The sequence below is a fragment of the Nomascus leucogenys genome, chromosome 5, assembly GCF_006542625.1.
Source record: "Nomascus leucogenys isolate Asia chromosome 5, Asia_NLE_v1, whole genome shotgun sequence".
Classification (NCBI taxonomy): Eukaryota; Metazoa; Chordata; class Mammalia; order Primates; family Hylobatidae; genus Nomascus; species Nomascus leucogenys.
In genome coordinates, this window is record NC_044385.1 from 125817806 (window position 1) to 125837188 (window position 19383).

The following is a 19383-nucleotide window of genomic DNA, read 5'->3' on the forward strand; positions in this document are numbered from 1 at the left end:
GCATCTGAGTCTAAACAGCCCAGAACCGGGACCATTTAGGGTCTCTTTTACCTAGCCATCGTGGGCAGGCACAGTCTGGTTAGGGTTCCAGGATATTCTTGGCTTTCACGGAGGGAGGAGGGTGGGAAAAGAAGGGATGGGGCAGGAAGCACTGTGTAGCCGCTTCTCATCTGAGGAGGATTTAGGAAGCAGGATCTCTCTCCTCTAGAGAAAGTGAGTGTGTAGGAAAGACCTTCCTTCCTCCATAAAAAGATTCTCTTCTTTGAGCTACCTCAGCAACTTCAGAAATTGTATTTAAATTTTTGCCAACTAGAACAATCTTTTTTTTTTTTTTTTTAAATAAATGTTCCTTAGAGGTATTCATAGTCACAGGGGTTGTTCTGAAACTACCTCTGGGTATGTGTTAATTCCACTGTCTTCCGGTTTCCTTATTTGGAAGATAAAAAATTTATGAATAGAATTTTCTAAATTTTACCTTAATGTATTTTACTTTATTGATGCCTCCTACTGATAAATAGCAACAAATGAATATACTGGGAGAATTCAGAAACTAACCTTTAATAATTTTTTAGTAAACATTTATTTTTTATGTTTGATTACATATTAAATACATAATACTATAATTATTTTTGTTAGTAAAGTTGTTCCAAATTTTTATGATAAAATTAATTATATAAATGCTTTGCAAAGAGCAGTATCATTTCCAAATGTCTGGCACTGAATAAGTTTGGGAACCACTGACTCATACCTTCAGGCTCAATTTGAAGACTGACTGGGATATCTTTTTTTTTTTAATCTACTAGCAACTTAAGGAGATACAACTTTGATAGGTGGAGCTAGAATTTGTAACTACGTCATACTAAAGAGAAGTAAGTCATACTAAAGAGAATAGGTCAGGAAAAGGTGTGATAAAAAAGGTTTGGACAGAAGGTAGGGTGAAGGCACTGGATGACAGAGAGCCAAACTAGACTTAGAGCAGAATGAATGCTTGAAGATAAACTTCTGCTTTCTTTCCTTTTTTTTTTTTTTTGAGACTGAGCCTCGCTCTGTCACCAGGCTGGAGTGCAGTGGCGTGATCTTGGCTTACTGCAACCTCCACTTCCTGGGTTCAAGTGATTCTTCTGCCTCAGCCTCCTAAGTAGCTGGGATTACAGGTGCCTGCCACCATGCCCGGCTGATTTTTCTATTTTTAGTAGAGACAGGGTTTCACCATGTTGTCCAGGATGGTCTCGATCTCAACCTTGTGATCTGCCCGCCTCAACCTCCCAAAGTGCCGGGGTTACAGATGTGAGCCACCGCACCCAGCCAATCCTGCTTTCAAATCTTATTAGCAGCTGTCTTCTGTGACACTCTGGTCTTTATTGGGGTCAGCTAGAAAAATGAACTTTTAAGGAAGGAAAGTTTCAGAGAGTCTAGGATAGAATACGATGGGAATCATTTTCCTTAAGTCCTCAAATAGGAACTTTCTGCTGAAGGGCAGTCCATTTCTCAGGTCGAGGAGGAGAAGGGGGTTGCATTTTAGCTGAAATCCTGGTACATCTTCTAAAGCTACCCTGATGTGTTTCCTGCTGATCATGACTCTGGTGCTTGTCAGAGGTCTGTGAGTGTGTGCTTGCTCACAAATGTGCTTGGTCATGCACGTTTTGGGGGAAACAATGGGGATTTTCTTGCTGCTGGGTTTAGAAAGCCTCCTGAAACTCTTCTCGGCAGTATCCTACTCACCTTGGGATTCTGAGCACCTTATAACTTCTGAGCCCCAGCTTAAAGCTGGGAATTTCTATGAATATAATACAGCGTTTTAATTCTCATTAGTAGGAAGGCTTATATAGGGAGGAACAAACAAAGCTAACCACATGAATGAGGTAGGGCCAGGGTTTCCCCGCATTGCTGACCAGGTCCTTCAGTAATTTGCGAAAAGCTAATGGCCCTATGAAATCTTTCTCCTTCATTTTGTTCTTTGATTAGATTCTGTATGTCTCTTATGTTTGAATGTTGTAAGGTTTTGGGTTTTTTTTTACCCCCAGAGGTCCCCCATGTTTTTTAATGAAAGAAAAGTGGGAATATTTCATAGTGGAAACATTTTCATTTGTGTCAATTTTAAAGGCTGTACTTGAATCTCAGAAGAGCCAAATGCACTCTTGAGCATCCAGTCAGCCTCCCCTGATCACAGGAAGGATGAGGTCTTCTGGACTCTGACAAGAAACTTCCAAAGTCAAGTTTGCCTCATGTATGATGAGATTGGTGCAGTACATTAAATATTACTAAGATTGAGTAGAGCTGCGTGGTAGGAGAGCACATGATTTTTCATGAAGTTGTACTTTTTTCTTGTTTAAAAAATGAGAGGGTTTCTCTATCATTTCACAGCAAAGGAAACAGAGTAATAACATGTACAACCTTTCATGATTTGTGTTTTAGTTTTCGCTTGCCTGGGATTTTTGTCGCCTGCCAACCGAGGAGCATTGATGACGTGTGCTGTGGTCCTGTGGGTGCTGCTGGGCACTCCTGCAGGCTATGTTGCTGCCAGATTCTATAAGTGTAAGTCAAAGCCACTGTGACTGACATCTGATCAGGAAGGGACTCTGCCGCAGCTGTGGGTCTGACCTGGGTATCAGATGGTGATGCTCTGTAAATAGTGTGCCTCATAGGGGTCTGTTCTTAGTTAAAAGGAGCCTGCTTGGTGATTCCTTTTGTGACATGAGTGACTATCCCAAGATTTATTTGTTCAAAAATGTTTAGTGAAACAAGCAAATTGTGCCATTTACCCACTATCCCCTCCGTCTTTTTTCTTTAAGCTTTGGCTGAACAGGTTGAGCTGAACAACTTAGATTTGCTGTGTCCATAGACACACATATAGACTAATAAAGGAGAAAAGTGTACAAATGAGTATCACTGATTTTTTTCACTAAAACAAGTAGTATATCTAGGTGTACCTTTTCTTACATATGAGAAGTCATACTTACATTGTATCAATTTAATATTTATAAAAATAAACTGTTTCAAGTAAATGAAGATCTCACTATTTTGGAGAGCTGGAAAGTTACCTTTGTAATATCATTAGTCACAATCTCTTGTGTTCTTGCTTTCTAGAAGTAAAATAAAGTTCAATGAAAAAAAAGCGTCAGGGCCACAGAGTAAGGCTGAGATGGGACTGGATGGCTTAGAAAGCAGCTGGCAGGGTCAGCAGGGACCAGAGCTGGCCTCCTCGGGAATGCCACAGTCTTGTCTGGGATATACAGTGATTCCCCATGGTCTAGCAATATGAAAAAGTTTTGAGGTGAAACACAGTAGAGTTACATGGACGACCTGAACGTGGGGTTGGGTAGTCTCAGCCCCAGGTAGAAGATTAACTTAGACCTTGTCAGACACAGTTCTCTCTTGAGTATGTGAAGCCCTGTATGTATGTGTGTTTTAATTTCTGTGAGTTTTGTCACGTTCTTTGTTCTCCTTTACTAAAGGAGGTAGGATTAGGGTCATCATATGGATTTTAATGCATACAAAATACAGTCAGCCCTTTGCCTGCCACACCAGCCTTACTTCATGCCACACTCCCCCTTTCTCACCATTTCAGCCACACTGGCTTTCTGTCGGTTCCTCGGCCAGGCTGCCCGCTTTCCCACACCCTGCTCCCATCTGCGCTCCTCTCACTAATGCCTCCCCATCCTTCTGGTCTCCCAGCTGCAGATCATGTATTACTTGAATTTTGACTGGAATTGTAGTAAACCCAGAATTAATCATTTCATAACAGTCTGTTTATCAGAAACACTGTGAATTCAAATCATGATGCATATATATGATTTTATGTGTATGTATAATTTCATTATTTTCTTTTAGGGCAAGTGGCACTTAAACTTGCCTATCAGCTATGTTAGAACTTTTTTAAAAATCACAGCTGTTCTGAGATCTCAGCCAGTTTCATTTCTGACTTTTAAACTGGGAGCAGAGGTATACTTTCATTTTTTACTCTAGCTACTTTAGTATTTGAATTTTTTAAACTGGAAAAAAAAAAAACAAATTGGAGAGGGGCAAAGGAGAGTAAAACGTGTATTAGCAAACGTGTTCTGTCAAATGGTCATAACCCTTCTACTCTTCTTAGTTGCCTCATCTGACACACGCACCTCCTAGGAACCACAGTTCCTCCTGGAAACCACAGTGCTAGAGGAAGAGTTGGCCTACTGTGGAAATGTGAATGGGTTGCACATCAGGCCTGACGGTTCCTAGTTTTATAACAAATTCTGAAACTGACTGCAAGACAAGTGAGAATCCCGTGTGCCCTTCCTGTGCCTAGGCCCATTGATTGATACTAGCTCAGGATTTAAGGATTCTTTTGGTTGTGAGGGGAAAAGAAGAACTGATCTTGATGACTTGCCTCTGATTCTCTAGAGCAGGACTTATCTAAGGAATCCCATGCTGTATGTCTCAGATTTGGATTATTTAATAAGGGAATATCACATCATATTTGCTAGTACCATTTTCTAGGAATGAGTACTCAGTGCTGTCTGACAGTTTGGCAAGTATCAGACTTGAAATATGGATATTTGGTTTGCTTTAAAGAAAATCTGTATTTATACCACTTTTGTTTTCTTCTATAGCCTTTGGAGGTGAGAAGTGGAAAACAAATGTTTTATTAACATCATTTCTTTGTCCTGGGTAAGTGAATTTTTCAAGAATTACTTTTTAACATAGTTACATGTTAGTCCCCAGATTTTTAGTTGTTGAGTCTTTAATCCTCTGTGTCTGTAAATCATGTACCTAAGAATTAAGTAAATTTAAGTTTTGAAAAGGGGTAAAGTAAGTATTTTATAAACATTTGCCAAATGATTACCACATGTCTTATCTGGGGAAAATACCTTTAGACATGAGAAATGTTTTAATTCTTTCTCTTCAAAGTCTCTCTATTTCTTGGTTTTTAGTGGTCAGTCTGACATGTTGTTCTGTAGGCTGCATTTAAAGCTTTTGACCCAAGCACAGGAAGGAATCCTGAAGATAGTTCAGGCAAGCATATGTTTTCCCATTTTTATCCAAAGCATTGCCGTTTTTTAGAGTTTATTCCATTAAGTAAAGTAATATACACCAAAAATTTTAAAAAAAGCAGCCACCACAAATCCAAAACAAAACAAAAATCCTTCACTCTCTGGAACTGCTTCTCCTCTCAATTATCTGATGTGGTTCTGGTCCTAGAAACAGAACCCACTTCCTCTCAAACCTGCACATTTCTGGTGGGCAAGAACTGACACATGAACAGGCTACAGCAATAAAGAAAGCCAAAGATGAGGAAGTCTAGAAACCAGAACTGTTCCATTTGCAGACTAGAAATGCAAGCGTGATGCCAGCAGCATTTTAATACACATTTGGGATAAATATTCTCTCTATCACCTCCACCGAAGACTCACGTTCTTTTCAGTTATTGGTTCTATTCAAATTTCAATGCTTTTCTCAAGCCGTGTCCTTTGTTTTCTTTCCCTCTGTCAACTCACGAAGGTGTCCTTTCTTACCAAGACTGTGATTTCCTGCAGAATCTCCGAATCTTGCTTTTCAGGCACCTCTCCCTCCAATCTCACACATCTTCCATTGCTCCCTTCTCACATGTTCTGCTTATGTGGTTCTTTTATTCCTCCAAATATGCTCATGTCTCCCCTAAAAAGAGATCATAAGCATCTTCCCCTCTTATTTCCATCTCATTTCTTTTCTATTCCCAACAAAGTGCCTTAAAAAAAATAGTCTATACTCCTTTCTTCTCATTTTCTCAGTAAACATTTACAGTGTAAAGCCATGTCATTCGTATTTTTCTCCATCATTTTACTGAAACTTTTAAGTTTACCAATAATGTTCCCATTTTCAAATCCAGAAACCATTTTCCCTGTCTCTGCTTCTCTGTATTGTCTAACATTGGAATACCTTCTCCTTGAAACTCCTTCCTTTTTTGGCTTCATAAAAATTATCCTGTGCTGGATCTTCTTTTATGTCTCTGATCAACCCTTCTGTGATTGATATTCTTCATCCTATTCTTAACAGTGGGTGTTAACCAGCAGGTGAATAGAGCGTGCTAAGAACTCAAGTATTCAGGGGCAGGGGGACTTGGTGTTCACCTAGGAATAGAAGGATCATTTAATAACAGGAAATCTAGTCATACAATTCTACATAAATAAACACCTGCATATAATTACTGCAACAGATGCAGTAGAGTGGCCTTTGATAATATTGAGCATTGTTTTCAGGTTTTAAAAAAAGTTTATAGAGAAATATTTCCTTCTTTTAAAAAGAATCTTATCTCTAATTCAGAACCAACATCACTGATAATAAAACTTTACTGGGGACATTCTCAGTAAATCTCTTTCATGGCTTGTTATTTAAGTTCTGTTCACACTAAAGGAGGAAACAAAAAGGTGGATTTCATCTTATTATTTATAGATGACATTATTTGTATACGAAGAACACCAACACATTTTAACTGTAAAACTTGTAGAATTAATAAAAAGAGTTTGGCAAAATGGCTAGGTATCAACTAATATTCCAGGATCCTTAACAGCACCATTAACCAGTTAAATGTTTTAATGGTAGTGGTAGTTGTGCTGGAAGAGGGCTCTATTCACAGAAAACCCATACAGTACCTGAAGTAACCTCTCAAAGTATGCACAATCCATATGACAAGCCTACAAGATTATTAATTCGAAAGAGATGGAAATTCGCCATGTTTCTTAATGAAAAGATGAAGCATTGTGAAAGTGTTTGGAGAGTCCAGGGGCTGCTGGGATGGAGAATACAGAAGTAGGCCCTGTATCCATGGCAGCGTGCTAGATGTGGCACCATGAGCCAGAGGAACTGTTAGATAAGTGATGCTGGGACAGCTGATCCTCTTCATGAAGGGAGAAAGTCGTCAGTCCTAGGTGGAGTCAAACCTAAATGCACCAGGCGTAACTACTGTGTGAAAATATGGAAGAGCATCTTCATGATCCCAGGTTAGGGAAGGCTTTCTTCTCTTAAGCAGAGTGCACAAAGGATAAAGGGGAAAGTGGTTGCACTTAAAAACTATGTAGGGGAAGTACAGTGAATATTGTATGATTACAACCGTATTTTAAAAAATGTATTCAGAAGAAAGACTGAATGGAAATTAACTACACACATTTAGATGTCTGGGTTCAAAAAAAGCCACAGACTGTGACAAGATATTTAACAAGGAATTAGTAAGTAGAATATGTAAGTAACTCATATACATGACTTGGTAAGACATGCAGGTCAAATGAAAACTGAGCAGTGGATGTCAGCAGCCCATCACAGAAGGTAAAACCAAAAAAGCTGGCAAACACCAGATGCCTGCTGCAGTTTTCAATAGGAAATACAAATTAAAACAACAGAATTGACAATTCCAAGTGTAATGAAAACATGTAAAAAACTGACTTTCATAGGCTGCTGGGAGGAGTTTAAGTTAGGCAAAGCCAATCTGAAGAGCAATTGGGTAGTTTCTAGTCAAGTTTTGCATTCACACATCCTGTGATGCAGCAATTCCACTTTCTTTGTATATATATATTAGAAACATAGAAGTTGTAATATTAATTACATACTACTGTTGCATTTTGTTATCTCTGGTTTTACCCAAAAGCCTGTTGTGTCTTTCAGGATTGTATTTGCTGACTTCTTTATAATGAATCTGATCCTCTGGGGAGAAGGATCTTCAGCAGCTATTCCTTTTGGAACATTGGTTGCCATATTGGCCCTTTGGTTCTGCATATCTGTGCCTCTGACGTTTATTGGTGCATACTTTGGTTTTAAGAAGAATGTAAGTTTATAGGTGTTAACTTATTCAGATGAATTTTAGCTGCAGAAATTAGCATATGCCATCTCAAAAGATATCATAAAAGTGTGTAAAGATGTCAACTTGTCCTTTAGGATCTGGATTTCATAGAATATTTTTAAAATAGTAGTATTATTTAGGAGCGTGGTAGAGGTTACAGATCTAAACTTAGGTTTCAAAGTTTTTTAAGTAAAGAGAAGCTAATGTAGATTAATTGGGAAAGAAATGCTGATATAAACTAATGAAAACATTCATTCATTCATTCATTTAGAGATGGAGTCTCATTCTGTCACCCAGGCTGGAGTGCAGTGGCGCCATCTCGGCTCACTGCAACCTCCGCCTTCGGGGTTAAAGTGATTTTCCTGCCTCAGCCTCCCGAGTAGTTGGGATTACAGGCATGTGCCACCACACCCAGCTAATTTTTGTATTTTTAGTGGAGACAAGATTTCATCATGTTGGCCAGGCTGGTCTTGAACTCCTGACCTCAGGTGATCCACCTGCCTCGGCCTCCCAAAGTGCATAAAGCTTAACTAAGTAAACAGAGAAGAAGTCACTATAAGAAAAGTAGCTGCAGAGTAAGAGTAGCAAATGTTTGTGGTTGATATGTAGCTTTGAAATAAATTGTAACTGCTGGAAATAAATTGTATCTGCTTCCCTGCTAATATTGGATTTTAAGGAAGATTATAATCAGGTTTCAGTCCTTCCTCCGGTTTCTCTCTCACCCTCCAGTGGGCCTTCTCTCACTTTGCTGCCCACTCCTGCCCTCAGGCTAAAAGGAAAAAAAAAACTTATTCTTCCGTCTCATCGGTATCCTTCTCTAACCGCACTTCAGTATCCCTGTCCTTTTCTGAAAATATCAAGTCCGCAGGGTAAAAGAAAGACTGTGTGGTTAGTACGCTTTGTGAGCAGGACCCGGAAGGCCCTGGCGGAAGCTGGCACTGTTCCACAGCCTCCACTGCACTTTCATGCCTGGCTGCTGAAGGATTTTTTTAAACTTCTTCGGCATTTTGTTTAATTTATGACTTTATACCTCAGAAGTAGTGTACTGACAGGGTTTGAATTTTTTAATTACATTGATTAAACAATTACTTGAAATTCCAAAACTTTGCTGGGTTGAAGTTTATGGTATTTCTATTTAATATTAGCCTGGGAAATAAATAAAAGTTGATATACATGATTCTCTTCCTGTATACTCATGTATCTACATGTAAAATAATAATCTAGTCTGCGGAAGTATGGTCTTAATGAAAATACCAAGTTTTAAATTTTGGTTTATCATCACAAAAACTATAGAAGGATATTTTTGAGCTTTCGTACAAGAAAATGACTTTCTACATCTGTACTGTCTTCCCCCCTCATGTGGCTGCTTATGTACTTTAGGTTCCACTGATTTTTATACCGCCATGTAGTGTGTCATGAAAGGGAGAACAGTCGAGAACATCACCAACTCCTTATGGTCGTAAAGCTTCATACAACCATTCATTTTTGTTTTCATGTTCTTAAGTCTTAGTAAAATTGAGCAATTTTAATAAAGATGACATTGCCCACCTCCAAATAAAAATACATGGACCAAAATTCCAGAACCAGCTGATTTCTTACACTACATATGTAATGAAAACGAAAAGCCTAACTCTACCTTTTTATTAACTGTTATTTTCCAAGTATTCGCTTATCTCCTGTGTACTTTTTCCTGTGTCTAAAGCCATTAGTCAGTGGATCACTGCTGGAGACAGTATTAACTTGTTCCAGTAGACAGACTGAGTATTGTACCTGATGGTACCTGGTTGATGGCTTCTAAAGACAAATTTCAGTTTGATGTCTTAAGCAGACTTTATTGCCATTAGTGACAGCATGGAAGCTGAAAAAAAGCAGGTAAATAATCTTGTGCGGAGAAGAATATTTAAGACAGATACATAATTATGAATTCTGCCTTCCTTTCTTTACTGAAGGCCATTGAACACCCAGTTCGAACCAATCAGATTCCACGTCAGATTCCTGAACAGTCATTCTACACGAAGCCCTTGCCTGGTATTATCATGGGAGGGATTTTGCCCTTTGGCTGCATCTTTATACAGCTTTTCTTCATTCTGAATAGTATTTGGTAAGCTAAGGACAAAGTCCTCTTATTCTCATTACCATTATATGTAATATTGCTTTTTGTTTGTTTATATGGGTTACTATTTGTATCCTATAAATGTAAGCAGTTCTTCAGTAACCAGAGATCTTAAAAGCCAAAAGCTTATTTTTATCTTTTCTATGTGGGAAGAAGAACAATAATGATAACAGCTAGTATAATATGAATTCAAGCTTGTTAATTCTTACTCTTCCTTAATTCTTATTACTTCATTCTCAGAACTCTGTGAGGTGAGTGTTATCCCTATTTTACAGAGCTGTAAATGAGGCTTTGTAAGTTGAGTAATTTGCCTGTGTTACACAGCAACCCTGTGACAGAAAATTCACTGAAGTTTCTCCAAACCTATGTCCCTAACTAATCTGCACTGTTCAGAGAAGATCCTCTGAGCACTTGTTGGAGGGGATTGGTGAAGGGATTGGTCTAGATGACCTGCAGAGTCCTTTGCAATTCTCAGATGCCTTCATTCTCCGATTGCTTGTTCACATGTAAAAACTCATAATAGTCATTTTGAGCCATTCTGTGTGTGTGTATATCTATATATAGTGTTATATCATGATTGTTATTGGATCACATTGACGTATGTCACAGAAAGTACCAAGGTTGGAGGTTACAGAAAGTTAGAACTAAATTTGAGCTTTTTAGTGATTAGAACATATCTTTGCTTCTCAATCGTTATACTAATTTTCCAAATTCAACTGGTTTTATTATACGTGATAAGAAACGGTTACCTATTCTTAGTTGGCTCTGCCTTTTCAGTCAGTTTTTATCAAGTATCTCTGGCTCACCAGGAGACGAGTAGACTAGCCATATGTAAATAAGTAGCAGTTTCAGGCCTCCCTGAGCAGGAAGGTAAAGTCAGTGATACTGACATATCCTTCCTACTCCTCCCCTTCCCCACCCCATCACCATCCCAACCTATGATAATTCATCTTGTTTGGTTAGTTGAGAGAAAAAGCAAACCTTTTCAGTTCAAGAAGAGTGAAGAGATTGTGTTATGTATTGCGTCAGATTGAAAGTATTTATAGTTTCTTCTTGACGTGTTTGATTATAGGTCACACCAGATGTATTACATGTTTGGCTTCCTATTTCTGGTGTTTATCATTTTGGTTATTACCTGTTCTGAAGCAACTATACTTCTTTGCTATTTCCACCTATGTGCAGAGGTATGTATTACCAGTATTATGTTAATTTGTAGACAGTATTTATAACTTTGGCATATTGCAATTTGTATATTATTAATTAAAATAATTTCTGTAGATGTATGTTTATTATGATAGGTGTTGACCTGTATTCCTAAATCAAATGCAACCTTCTTTAGGATTAAGATATCCCAGTTCGGTATATTTAGTTAGAAATTACTATTAGAGACTTTAACTTGTTAATTTTCTGAGAATACTATGTCGTGCTTTTTACTGTTGTTTTTTAACTGACTTAAAAATTAATACTTTTGTGATACAAATATTTATATCATGCCTGAGATCAAAGAATATAAAATAATATATTAAAAAATACAAAAAAATTTTAGACTGAAAATTTAATAAAAGTAAACTAGTAAGAAAGTTCATTAAAAAGTTTCTATAATCACATTGTAATGAGTTCTATTCATGGCAGCACCAAAATGATAGTATCCTTATGTAATAGGTAGAATTCAATTTTAAAGATTTAGGTTGTGTTAAATCTATTATTTAATATTTACTGTCTATATTGGAGGAAAATCTAACTTTATTAAACTTAGTGTGTTATTCAAAAAATGGAGGTTAAATTTACATAACAGAAAATGAACCATTTTGAAGTGGACAGTTTAATGGCACTTAACTGCATTTACAATGTTGCACCACCACCACCTCTGTTCAGTTCCAGAATATTTTTATCACCCCTAATTAAAGCCCTATACTTGCTAAGCAGTTGCTCCTCATTCCTCACTTCCCCCAGGCCTTAGCAGCCAACGGTCTGCTTTCTGTCTGCTGTGCCTGTTCAGACATTTCTTACAAATTGAATCATATAATATGTGACCTTTTGTGTGTGGCTTCTTTGACTTAGCATGTTTTCAGGGTTCATCGTATTGTGGCATGTATAGTGGTACTTCATTCCTTTTTTTTTTTTTCTTTTTTTTTTTTTTTTCCTTTTTTTTTTGAGACGGAGTCTCGCTCTGCTGCCCAGGCTGGAGTGCAGTGGTGCGATCTCGGCTCACTGCAAGCTCTGCCTCCTGGGTTCACGCTGTTCTCCTGCCTCAGCCTCTTGAGTAGCTGGGACTACAGGCACCCACCACCATGCCCAGCTAATTTCTTTTTGTATTTTTAGTAGAGACGGGGTTTCATTGTGTTAGCCAGGATGGTCCCACGGCACCTGGCCACTTCATTCCTTTTTATGGCAGAACAATAAATTTGTTTATCCATTTATCCATTGGTGGGCATTTGTATTGTTTCTACTTTTTGGCTGTTGTGAATAGTGCTGCTGTGAACGTTCATGTACAAGTGTTCATTTGAGTACCTGTTTTTGGTTTTGAGGTATATATCTAGGAGTGGAATCACTGGGTCATATGGTAGTTCTGTTCAATTTTTTGAGGAACTGCCAGACTTTTCCACAGTGGTTGTGCCGTTTTACATTCCCACCGGCAGTGGTGTACAAAGGTTCCAATTCTCCGCATCTTTGCCAACATTTACCTTCCATTTTTGAAAAAGTTGTAGCTGTCCTCATGGGTGTGAAGCAGTGTCTCATTCTGGTTTTGATTTGCATTTCCACAATGACTAATGATGAGCATTTGTATTTGTGTTTGTTAGCCATTTGTATATCTTCTTTGGAGAAATAGCTATTCAAGTCCTTTGCCTATTTTTAAATTTGTCTTTCTGTTGAGTTGTAAGAGTTTATTTATTTATTCTGAATAGTAGATCTTTATCAGATTGTTATTTGCAGTTCCGGTTCTGTAGATTATCCTTTTCACTTTCTTGATAATGTCCTTTGCACAAAAGTTTTAAATTTTGATGAGGTCAAATTTATCTGTTTTTTTTTCTTCTGTTGCTTATGCTTTTGGTGTCATATCTAAGAATTATTGTCAAATTAGGGCTGAGTGTGGTAGTTCACGCCTATCTGTAATCCCAACACTTTGGAAGGCTGAGGCGTGAGGATTTCTTGAGCCCAGGATTTTGAGACCAGTCTGGGCAGCATAGTGAGATCTTGTCTTTATAAAAAATAACAAAATTAGCTGGGCATGGTGGCTTACTTGGGAAGCTGAGGTGGAAGGATCACTTGAGCCCAGAAGGTCTAGACTTCAGTGAGCCATGATTGCACCACTGCACTCCAGAACCTGGGCAACAGAGTTCAACCCCACCCCCCCACCAAAAAAAGAATTATTGCCAAAATCAAGGTTATGAAGATTTACCCCCACGTTTTCTTCTAAGTTTTATAGCTTTACCTCATGTATTTAAGTCATTGATCTACTTTGAGTTAGCTTTTGTATTTTATGTGATGTAGTGTCCAGCTACATTATTTGACATGTGGATATCCAGTTATCCAGCACCATTTGTTGAAGAGGCTGTTCTTTCCTCATTTAATGGTCTTGGCAATCTTGTCAAAAATCAATTGACCATAGATGTATGGGTTTATTTCTGGACTCTCAATACTATTCCAGTGGTCTATATGCTGCCCTTAGGCCTGTACCACACTATTTTGATTACTGTGGCTTTGTAGTAAGTTTTGAAATCAAAAAGGCTGAGTCCTCCAGCTTTGCTCTTTTTTATAATTGTTTTGACTATTTGGAGCCCCTTGCAATGCCATTTGAATTTGAGGATTAACTTTTCCAATCTGCAAAAATGGAATCATTGGATTATTGGAATTATGATAGGGATTACATTGGATCTGTAGATCATTTTGAAGAGTGTTGCTGTCTTAACAGTGTTAAGTCTAACAGTACGTAAACACGGGATGTCTTTTCATTTGCCTAGGTCTTCTGTCATTTCTTTCAGCAGAATTTTAGAGTTTTCATTGTGCAAGTCTTCCACTTCCTTGGTTGAATTTATTCCTAGGTGTTTTATTCTTTTGGGTGCTATTTTAAATGGAATTGGGTTTTTAAATTTCCTTCTCAGATTGCTCATTGCTGGTGTGTAAAAACAAAACCGACTTTTGTATGTTGATCTTATACCCTGCAATTTTGCTGCATTTGTTGATTAGCTGTTGCATTTGTGTGTGTGTGTGTGTGTGTGTGTGTGTGTGTGTATTTAGGATTTTCTAGTCTTAGTTTGCTTTTCGAATATATTTGTTTTTCACATATTCCAAAGGGCAAGAGAGATGAAGTGTTCTCCTTTAAAAGATCTTCTTTTAAGCTATAAGCCACTTAAAAGCAGAAGAGCTATTTTAATCATCTGCCTTGTTTAAATTATGTTAGTAATAACTGAAATTAGATTCCAACCAGGCCTTAATAGAATAATCTTCTTCCTAATACAGAGTTGACCAGACTTTAATACAAGTAATATTAATGTCAAGCCCTGTGAGTAAGTTGTAAGCTATTTGCGCATCGCTTTTCTTTGGGAAGAATACATTTTGAAATACAGCCTAATGCTTTATTATTCATAAACAGTTTAAGCTGCTTCCACACATTTTTAGCCAGTTTTTAAGCAGCCCCACCAAAGACAATGGGTGCTTCTTAGCACCTTTAGTGAGGAGAGTGGAATGGGTGAAGTTCCATAGGAGAAAGACCCTGGAACTGATAGCAGAAATTAGATTGGGGACTGTCTCATTTATTATGCTTGCTTTGAACCTTAGTAAGCTACATCTTATCTATTAATTGGAATGTAATTCTTGTTCTTTTTTCTTTACTACCTAGGATTATCATTGGCAATGGCGTTCATTCCTTACCAGCGGCTTCACTGCAGTTTATTTCTTAATATATGCAATACACTACTTCTTTTCAAAACTGCAGATCACAGGAACAGCAAGCACAATTCTGTACTTTGGCTATACCATGATAATGGTTTTGATCTTCTTTCTTTTTACAGGTAAAATTAGAATTTAAATGATTATTTTTATTTTGTAAGTTTTTAGACAAATAATTTATAAATGTTTGTCTTTTTAAAAACCCATGAAGGCTTATTCTGTTAGTGCTCCCATATTTAGTCCTCAGGACAACTAGGCATAGTTGGGTCTGCCCACCTGTGAGTTGCATAAAGATGATGAAACAGAAGCTAGGGGAAGAAGGCTAAACAGGGTCATAGTTGTGGTAAAGGTTCAGGGACGCGTGGGCCAGTACAGCTCATGGTTTTCCTCTGTTAACCTCTTAAAGGTACACACAGTCTTTTTTTTTTTTTTTTTTTTTTTGCCACTTCAGAAATAGGGTAGAAGCTATAGTGACTTAAGTTTACGAATAAGTAGAGATTGAGGAGGTGAAGTCAAGATGAGACTGAGAGTAGGTAGGGGATATCAAGGAAAGATAATGGGACATTCCTTAATCTAGAAGCTTTTATCTCCACTTTAAAATTCAAGCATTGAATAGGATATAGTGTGTATTTTATTGGTATTAATTTTATATCTGTATATATCTTCTCTATCCAACTAGATAAAAGTTTTCTCTATCTCACAGCCCAGGGTGCTTGGTAAACATTTGTCACGTGAGTGACTGAACTTAAAAAAGGAATTATAGCACCTTTCTTTGTCACAAGTAGTACTGCACGAAGTGTGCATCTAAAATTTTAGCTCATCATGCATGTTATGGAATAAAATGCAGGAGCCAAAAAGAAAAAAGAAAAAAAATTTTTTTTTTCCCCCCAGTTAAAACTGTTCTACCTTTCACTCACCTGTTAGCATTTCAGAGCCTGGAATCGGGTTTTGAAGGGCCTCTGCTGCTCTCTCAGGCTTAAGGCACTTCCATCGATTCTGTATTCCAGGTCATTGATCAGACATGGTGGGGTGCGTGTCTTGGTGCTGCGTGATAAATTTAGGTGCAGGGCTGTAAATTTTAATAAATCATCTATAAAACAGCAGTAGCCAGTGAAACAAGGAATGACTGTTTTTGTGCTCTGTGTGTCCGTAAATGCATATAGAGAATAATTTATTCCTAGCCTACACACAAAAAATAACAATCATTGTGAATATCTGTTGTTTTTTCCAGACATATGATACAGAAAATGATAGCTTAACCATCACTTAAATTTTATTGATTTTTATTTTTCTTTATTTTATTTTTTTTTGAGACAGAGTCTCGCTCTATTGCCCAGGCTGGAGTGCAGTGGCACAATCTCAGCTCACTGCAAACTCTGCCTCCCAGGTTCATGCTATTCTCCTGCCTCAGCCTCCCGAGTAGCTGGGACTACAGGCGCCCACCACCGCGCCCGGCTAATTTTTTGTATTTTTAGTAGAGACGGGGCATCACCGTGTTAGCCAGGATGGTCTCAATTCCTGACCTCGTGATCCTCTTGCCTCGGCCTCCCAAAGTGCTGGGATTATAGGCGTGAGCCACCACACCCGGCCAATTTTTTTTTTTTTTTTTTAATGGAGTCTCGCTCTTATCACCCAGGCTGGAGTGCAGTGGTACAATCTTAGCTCACTACAACCTCTGCCTCCCAGGTTCGAGCGATTCTCCTGCCTCAGCCTCCCAAGTAGATGGGACTACAGGTGCCCGCCACTGCGCCCGGCTAATTTTTGTATTTTTATTAGAGACAGGGTTTCACCATGTTGGCCAGGCTGGTCTCAAACCCCTGACCTCAGATGATCTGCCTGCCTCGGCCTCCCAAAGTGCTCGGATTGGGTGTGAGCCACTGCGCCCAGCTGATTTTGGTTTTTAAAATGTTATATTTTCATTCATTCAGAGTTGAATTTTGTAATCTGAATTATGGAGCCATATCAAATTGAACCAACCAGTTAAACCAGTGACTTATAGTGTGTTTCACTTTCTTCAATTTTATTTTTCCTTTAGTGAACAGGTGGAAGGGTTCTGGATAAGGGAGTAGTGAGCCCTTTAAATGCCTTACCTTTCTCTAAAATAGGGTATGGTCTGTATATGCTTCAGTACTCCAAAGCAATGCCATTTTATTGTATTTAAGTCAATCCATTTTACAAAACAGAATTATTCTGTCACAAAAGGAAAGACGCCACTTTTAGAACGTACATATATTCCATATTAAGAACAAAATTAAGTAACTAAACTTAAGTTTCTTAGAGTTGCCTGGATAGTGATTAAATGTTCTTCTCATCTTAAAATATTGTTTGTCATCTTGAAATTTATGCAAGTACAAAGTTATATAAATATATTGAGTTTTCATTATTGCTTTTCTGAAATTAACCCCAGCCCTAGCCTGAATAATAATCCTTTTGACTATGCAAAAAGTGTATTTGTATGTCCTTCAAAACACACATAGTGCTTTGCATATAGTAGGGCCTCAATACATGTACAATGTAAGAATGGATATAATGATGTTTGTAATTTCCCACAGTAATGTCCCATGTATAGTCTCTTGATTTAGAAAATCTCCTTTAATATTTTCTCAGAGTACTGCATTTAAAACAATGCTGAAAACCATTGGGACATTAAATGTAAAATTTATACAAGGATTATTTATAGCCCCTTATGTGTGCATGTGCAAGGAGTACTATGCTTGAAGTCAGAAAAAACGCATTTGAATTCTGGCCACAAGTACCATCCATGTGACCATGAGACAGTCACTTAACCCCTTTGAACCTCATTTTTGTCTCATTGAAAGAGTGTCCCCATCTAGCATTCAAAGTCTTTGGGACCTAGACTGATACCTGAAAATCAAGCCATACATTGTTTTCATGAATTATCTCATTTACTCTACAGAACAGTCTGTGGAGGCAATGAGAGCAGATAAATTTCTCCCTAGTTAATATGATAAATGGGCTTGGAGATGTCAGTGGACTTGCCCAAGGATAACACACACAGTTCGTGACAGAGCTGCTCTGTTCTCTGCTACCATGCCGTCTCTCATTTTCAGCTAGGATGCATTTTTGTTATTATCCTAATCATGTCACTTTTAACATTTTGTAAAAACTTACTGAGTTATTATAATTCTTTGAAGACTGATAACTTCCAACAACTGTACTTAGAAAATATCCCCATTTAATCATTATTTGAACCTGTGTTAATGTATTCATCTCATACCTTAAAAAATTCTAGTAGCGTTTTCCATTTTGTTATAAAATATTCTTAAATAGGAAAGGACAGTTGACATCCTTCAGTCTTTTCTATGTAGTAAGGAAAATAATGTGTATTATAGGAAGCTTAGGTAATCTTATAGTAGAAAAAAGTTCTACCAATTTTTGTAAGAAGCTTGATTTGAGGTGGTCATATATTTTTCAGACGTGCTCATAGATCTGTAGTATATTCCTGGTGGGTAATAGTTTATAGTTTTGCGACTTTTTTAAGGAACCAGTCATTGTAAGTCTGTATTTTTGTGTAAAGTATGACACTTCCTGTGAAAAGGGGTTTATTTTTATTTTTTCTCTTATAGGAACAATTGGCTTCTTTGCATGCTTTTGGTTTGTTACCAAAATATACAGTGTGGTGAAGGTTGACTGAAGAAGTCCAGTGTGTCCAGTTAAAACAGAAATAAATTAAACTCTTCATCAACAAAGACCTGTTTTTGTGACTACCTTGAGTTTTATCAGAATTATTGGCCTAGTAATCCTTCAGAAACACCATAATTCTAAATAAACCTCTTCCCATACACCTTTCCCCCATAAGATGTGTCTTCAACACTATAAAGCATTTGTATTGTGATTTGATTAAGTATATATTCGGTTGTTCTCAATGAAGAGCAAATTTAAATATTATGTGCATTTGTAAATACAGTAGCTATAAAATTTTCCATACTTCTAATGGCAGAATAGAGGAGGCCATATTAAATAATACTGATGAAAGGCAGGACACTGCATTGTAAATAGGATTTTCTAGGCTCGGCAGGCGGAAAGAATTATTTTTCTTTGAAGGAAATAACTTTTTATCATGGTAATTTTGAAGGATGATTCCTATGATGTGTTCACCAGGGGAATGTGGCTTTTAAAGAAAATCTTGTATTGGTTGTAACTGTTCATATCTTCTTACTTTTCTGTGTTGACTTCATTATTCCCATGGTATTGGCCTTTTAAACTATGTGCCTCTGAGTCTTTCAATTTATAAATTTGTTATCTTAATAAATATTATAAAAATGTCTTCATTGCATCATTACCTATTATATATTCAAGGAGGTTCTGTAAATACAGAGCTACTTACCAGAGTGTTTTGAAATGACTTATACTATTTTATCAGATTTTACTGGATTTTGTTAATGTAACACTTTCTGAGTTTTGATCTGAATGGAATTTCACTGTGTAAGGCATTGTCTAAAATGTTCACTGTGAGGCAGTAGAGGAGGTTGAAGTCATGCATATCTAGACAGACGAATTACCTGCAAGTACTTAAGGTGGGCATTACTACATTGTCGTTAAGGAGTTTCTGTTTTTGACTTGTTTTTCA

The 19383-nt window shown here is 37.5% G+C and overlaps 1 protein-coding gene across 1 annotated transcript in view; it reads left to right on the forward strand.

The window, feature by feature from the left end:
- TM9SF2 (transmembrane 9 superfamily member 2) overlaps positions 1-19142 on the forward strand; it is a 69662-nt gene extending 50520 nt beyond the window's left edge. The window contains exons 11-17 of the mRNA XM_003270144.4: positions 2416-2535; positions 4590-4647; positions 7615-7774; positions 9739-9890; positions 10975-11086; positions 14743-14914; positions 18380-19142. Of these exons, the coding sequence (XP_003270192.1) occupies positions 2416-2535; positions 4590-4647; positions 7615-7774; positions 9739-9890; positions 10975-11086; positions 14743-14914; positions 18380-18447 (842 nt within the window). The 3' untranslated portion in view covers positions 18448-19142. The remainder of the gene's footprint in view (positions 1-2415; positions 2536-4589; positions 4648-7614; positions 7775-9738; positions 9891-10974; positions 11087-14742; positions 14915-18379) is intronic.
- The last annotated feature ends 241 nt before the right edge of the window (positions 19143-19383 follow it).